A 6,459-nucleotide genomic window follows, 5' to 3' on the forward strand; every position below is an offset into this window, starting at 1 on the left:
GGAGGCAAGCAAATTTACATACAGGGATTTCATGTACGTTCAAAAACTTAAAACAGAAAAGAATAAGCGCCATTTTCAACAAGTGAAAGATTACCTCAAAATCTAGATCCATGGCTAACACAGCACGCAGAATGACTGTGAAAGGTTGGCATGTTCCCATGGCTACCTTTGACTTCCTCACACTCAGATTGTTCCCACGAAATTTCCTAAATAGTGGCAACTCCTTGTATGCACTGCCGATTGGTTTCCACACACAGCTTGAACAAAGTATTTGCAGGAACACCAGAAGGAACGAGTTTTCTTTGAGGTTTTAGAACTGGGGATGGAAGCAAACTCAGCTGGAGTATATTATGGCCTAAGTTATATTCATTGATACACTCCCTAGTTCTGAAGAAATCCAAGAATCAGACTGATGTAAGAAAACACAGTTTTCAAAGAGAAAAAGAGCAAAATTTGTAAAGATGAAGCTGAAGTACCATTACAGATTCTAAACAAGATACAGATGGATCAGACAGTCTCGTTACTTTTCTGAGCTTGAAGTTTCTGTTTGGCTGCTCAGAATAACTGTGAAAAAGAAAAGCAGTTACAGATTCTAAACAACCTCATGCTTGATGTTGTTCTGGTTTCTCAAATGGTCAGCAGAATTCACCATGCTAATTACTCGTATTACGCTTAGTTGAACAGAGCCAAACGTTTCCTCAAATCCCAATGCAAAATCTAAGTTTCTTTTCTTTTTCTTTTTTCTTTTTTTCTTTTGATGTCTTTCTACATTTTCTTAGCAACCAAACATATCATAAATGAAAGACTGACTGACTGACAAAAATAACAACAATTAAGCATTTTCTTTCTATTCAATATATCTCTATAAGAAAAAGATGAATCCTGTAAGTAACGACCCTTCATCACTGCTTGATAAGTAGGTATATTACTGTAGTGTTGAGTAATGCAGGGGCTAATGGAAACAACTATATACAATCATTGTGTTCAAAGTTCAAACAAGACCAAAAGCACAGTTCAGAGAACAGTTTGCATGTGTCTACAATCGAGTAATTTAGAACAAATTCTTTCATGAGCTATATTCAGTTACCAAGCTTGCAAGAAGTTGGTTAGCGTTTCTACTTTGAAAGAGAAGAGGGAGAAAGGACTAAGGAGACTCATCAATCTACACTATCATACAGCATAATCTACATATATAAACACCATTGTTGTATTTTACATCGAGAATGGTTAATATACAATCACTGCCGAAGCTTAATTCTTGCCATCTCTAACGCTGCCTTGGCTGCATTACGCTTTTGCTCCCTTTGATGACAAAGTTTTGTTGCCTCTTCTGCTTCCTGAGATGCAGTCTGCAAACTCTTTTGAGACTCTAACATATCCCTAGAAACCTCACCTACACGAGTCTCTAGCTCCTTAGTCTCAGCCTCACAACTGGACAACTGATTCTCAATTCGAAGAAGCAACTCTTTGACACATGAAGCCTCTTCACGAAGTGAGTGAAGACGCCGATTGGAATCTGCAAATGCAGTCATTATTTCATCATGGATGCGAGAAATATCATCATACCTTACTTTCTCACTATGGTACCGCTCCATCAACTCTTGAAAAGAACGTTCGTTGTTGATAGACTGCTCTATATCAGCAAATGATGATGCACAGGCAATGAACTCCTTCACAAGCTCTTGAAAAGGTGTATAATTAACTAATAGACGATCCAAAACGATAAAAGTAGATTCCACCACCTGTGTCATGGACTCATGTTCAAGCGGATTCATTGATTCAAGATGGGTAAGAAGCTGATTTTGAACATGCAACACTGTCTGCCCAAGCACATCCATGTTTAAAGTTGTTACTCTGCCTTCTAGCAAAGCAGGAGGACTCTTGGGGGTTGACAATTCACTCGAAGACTGAGCGTCACGACAAGATATTTGTGATGATGTCTCATCAAATTCAACAATTGAAGGGCTATGATGCAGGTCAGCAGAGCCTTCACAATTAGACACATCTTTATCTCGAGGAACAAATATGGGATCAAAATTAGGGAAAACACCTGCCAAAAATATGAATTGGAGTCATAACCAAAGATGAAAGAGGGAAAAAAACCAAACAAATGGAATGTAATCTGTATTTACAGCAAAAGAGAGGCCGAGGTGGAAGAACTAATAAACATCGAGGAGGAGGGAAAGCAAGCCGGCCCAACCAACCCAGAATATGAAGTCCTAAAATTTGACTTATACAATCTGTCACTGGAAGAAGAAAAAAATATCAACACATAATTGATAAGGGCAAGCAGCAAGTTAGCAAGAATAAAGCAAGAGAAACATAAACTATAAAGATACGGTGGGGGGGGGGGGGGGGAGTGGTGGTGTTTGGGTTGGGCAGTAACTGTAGGATACATAGCAAATGTGTACATACGCAGGAAAATACCTTCGGTAGAAGTATCTCCAGCAGCAGTAATCTGCCTCCAGAACTCAGCCTGTTGGCAATGAATCTCAGCCTGAGATGTCAGATGGGTAGTTAGGAGTGATTTCTTCATAATGGAACTCAACTTAACCTCCAGCTTAACTAGGTCTTGGAGGTTTGAAGAGTCCTCAACTCGTGATGGATCAATATACTTTGTAGATGTTAAATTCTCTGAAGTCTCATCATGTTCACTCCTCTCTATGACAGGCTCTTGATCTTTCTCAAAATGTTCATGTACAGCCACAGAAGTTGGGAGATGTTGAGAATTTTCCACCTCTAGTGAATCAAACTTCCTCTTTAAATTCTTAATACTCAAACCACCCATTTTAGTGATTAACTCATGGCTTGTTGAAGTAGAATCTACAGATATGCCATGTTTGCTTTCATCTACAAGATCATTAATTGTGGTAATTTCTTGAGTATCCTCCCATTGAAGGAAATGACAAGCTCCTTGTCCCTGTTTCAAAGCCACAATCCATTNCAAAAATAAGTCCATCAATACAAAAATTTCCCACTAAAATCTGTTTTCATACTTAGACAATATATCTTAGACAACACTGATATTTCTAAAATTTTACATTTATTTACATTATTCTCCAGTTCACTTTTAGCTTTAATCTAATTGCTTTGTTTCACGTATTTTTACTATCTATTAATAAGCATGATTGTACTGCAACTCTATAAGACTCTAGCATATCACTATAGGTCTAGCCATCATATATTCTACTATTCCTTAGAAGCCACATGATATATATATATATATATATACACGCATATCTGATCAACCTAATATTTATATCTATTAGTCAAAAGTAGAAGCCACATATTATAGTTCTATCAAATCAATTTCAAAGCCTATAGAGGGCCATGCGGCTATATATATACAATTCCTATTATAATATTGTAATCATCCTAGTCAGCTTTCCCATCGATATAGATGATAGGTTTAGATTTTATGAACCCAATTCCAGTTGTTTTACTTGGTACCAAAAGAATAAATGCACATACCCATGTCTTCCTATAAGCGCAGGGACAATTACTAGCCATAGAATAATTTCAACTCTCAAAATCTTTCAACATTCTAAAATTTCAGCAAAACAAACCATACCTGAAATACTTGTGCACAACCATAGAGGAGAAAAGAAACAGCTCAATCGTGTGTTGCGGCTGAAAACAAAAATGAACTTTCTTATGTACATATACGTGTAACTTAAAAGGTAAAATACTAGGGTTATCAAGGCCCATATATTTACTTATGCCACCTCAGTTGGGCTTCATATCCCATAGTATTTATCTTATTTTTAATATTTTAGACCCAAATCAATTTAATTTATTTAATTGTAGGCATCCTTTATAATTTACATATAACAATTAAATTGGTATCAAAATTATGGGGTGTTACAAATAAAATATCTATTTTTGTCTTAATTAGATGGATTTGAATGATGAAGTACTTAAGACCATAATTTTTTCGGAATATATGCAAAAACTAGCCTTGGTTCATGCTTCATGCTGTTATTTGTGCTACATTATTCATCAAAGGCAATGATTGAAAAGACGTGTTCCCCATATTCCTACACAATCAACCATAGAAAGAAAATTAATTTGTGATAAAATAATGCATCGACTTAGATTTAGTGAAAAATGCTATGATGTAATATGCATGGGTCCACAAGCTTTTCAAGGTTTGTGTGACATCTTGCAAAGAGATTGTGATCTTCAAGACACACAACGTGCCACAGTTGAATATCAAGTTGCCAAGTTTCTTCACACTCTATCACATAATGTGAAGACTCGTACAATGTCCTTTTTTTATCGTGCTAGTGAGACCATTAGTCGTCATTTTCATAATATGTTAAGATCAATAATTATGTTAGAGGATCAGTTTCTTTGACAACTTGATGGAATCCAAATGCCAATTGAAATTCTACAAAGTAGTAGGTTCAATCCATATTTTAAGGTAAATATATCGTGAATATATTATATATTTGATAGTAGCTTAGTATGAGTATATTTTAAGGTAAATATCTTTAAGAGATATTGTTAATTTCAGGATTGTATTGGGGCACTTGATAGAACACATGTTTGTGTCAAAGTGTCTAATGAGGATGCACCAAGATATCGGGGTAGGAATGGTTACCCAACACAAAATGTGTTGGCAACATGCTCATTTGATTTGAAATTCACGTACGTATTATTGGGTTGGGAAGGAACTGCTTCGGATTCGAGAATAATAAAGAGTACTTTAACTAGAAATGATAATTTGAAAATCCCACAAGGTAAATTGAATTCAAATACGTATTAGGATGTATTCTTTATAATTAAAAAATTTATAGTATATAATTAACAATTGTTATTAGGGGTGTCAATTCGGGTTAGCGTATCGGGTTCGTGTCGTGTCGAGGTAGGGGTATTCGACTAAATGACTCAACTCTAACCCAACCCATTTAATAATCGTGTCATGATCCTTCAACCCTAACCCGACCTGTTAATAAGGTGGGTTGACCTGACCCAACCCATTTGACATGCTTAATAAACGAATCGTGTTGGGTTGACACGAATGTAATACAACCCATTTCAACTTGCATAATATTAAATATAACATCTATATAGAAATAATTATTTTTAGATCCCAAAAAGAAGTGTATACACTTCAAGTCTTCAACCCACATTCAAAATAATATAATTCAACAAAAATATAACATTCATCTAGTAATAAGTTCTTTACATTCCAAAGGAAGTGCATACACTTCAATTCAAATTCAAAATAACAAAGTTTCACAAAATAAAATAATATAGTTCAACAAAAATAAAATATTCTTGAAACTCGCCAAATGCTAAGTATCAATATTGAAAGAATTTGAGCAAACAGTAGACTAATCCTGACTATGACCACGATTATCATCTATAGATTCTTTGTTGATGTCCAAATTCATAACATCTTCCACAAGCTCATCCAATTTCATTTGTGTAAGTTCTATGCCACCAAAAAAAAAAAAAAAAAAAAAAGAAGAAGAAAAGTATTAGTAGTTCTAAGGTCTGTAAAGTTTCAATTTCCAATTATATCCCTATAAATTTTGTAATTACGTACTTTTCTTTTTAAATTTAAAATTGTGGGGCCGTGGCCTGACAGCCACAGCCCATCGCATAGTAGGCCCAAGGCCAACGCCGATGAGGACTGACCAACCAAGGCTAAGTTAGACAAAACCTCTTTTTTGACCCACGCCGAGAACCTCTTCATCCTCGGCATACTAAGGATAATTTTTGGGAGGGGACAGCCCAGAGCAAGCTGTCACATTCACATTTAATGCATTCACCTAACCCCTCTGGCCGTATTAATGGGGATATAACCCTTAGCAGGGCAACGTTGATCAGAGTGAACCACTTGAGTACCGATAAGGCCTCTGATGGGACGGATGGCCAGAAGGGAGGCGAATGGATGATCAACAGATGGAAGAAGGAGATAGGAAGATGAAGACTATATAAGAAAAGCAAGTAAAGTAAAGAAAGGGGGGGGGAGAGAAAAAAGAGAAGAAAAGGGATCCTCGGCCATGGGCCGAGGAGCATTCCCCTATTTGTAAATCAACTCTAAGTGTTTCTTAATAAAAGAGAGTTCATGCTTGGTGAACGATGGCCAGCGCCTAAACCTTTAACCCACTCTCTACAAATTTATTGTTTGGGCTTGATTGGCTGAAAACCCATTCATATTCAGGGTCGAATCCAAATTGAGTCCTTACAATTGGCGCCGTCTGTGGGAAGGATTAGGGTGCTGGCCGGCGCACCAGGCGATTGTTCTAAGTGGTCGTTTTACAATAGGTTGAAAAAAAAAAAAAAAAAAATTGACAGTGAAAAGAGAAATTTTGATATTATTATTCATAAATAGAAACAGTACAAATTACAATCAGAGGCTCAGGCAGGTGGTTTCACACACAAATTTACAAGCTAATCCTACCAGTTATTTCTACAATCCAGAGGCCCAGGTGGAAGCCGCCTAAA

General features: G+C 36.4%; 1 protein-coding gene across 1 annotated transcript; it reads right to left on the bottom strand.

Moving 5' to 3' along the window:
* Nucleotides 1–944: 944 nt before the first annotated feature.
* On the bottom strand, nt 945–2,920 carry LOC111994642 (uncharacterized; the record flags this gene model as incomplete). The annotated part of the gene is given in 3 exon segments (XM_065764012.1): nt 945–2,050; nt 2,133–2,246; nt 2,428–2,920. Coding segments are annotated over 3 exon segments (1,419 nt in total), but the record flags the coding sequence as incomplete, so codon positions are not given.
* Between the last annotated feature and the right edge of the window lie 3,539 nt (nt 2,921–6,459).

Source organism: Quercus suber, unplaced genomic scaffold (genome assembly GCF_002906115.3).
Source record: "Quercus suber isolate HL8 unplaced genomic scaffold, Cork oak 2.0 scaffold_537, whole genome shotgun sequence".
Taxonomy (NCBI): Eukaryota; Viridiplantae; Streptophyta; class Magnoliopsida; order Fagales; family Fagaceae; genus Quercus; species Quercus suber.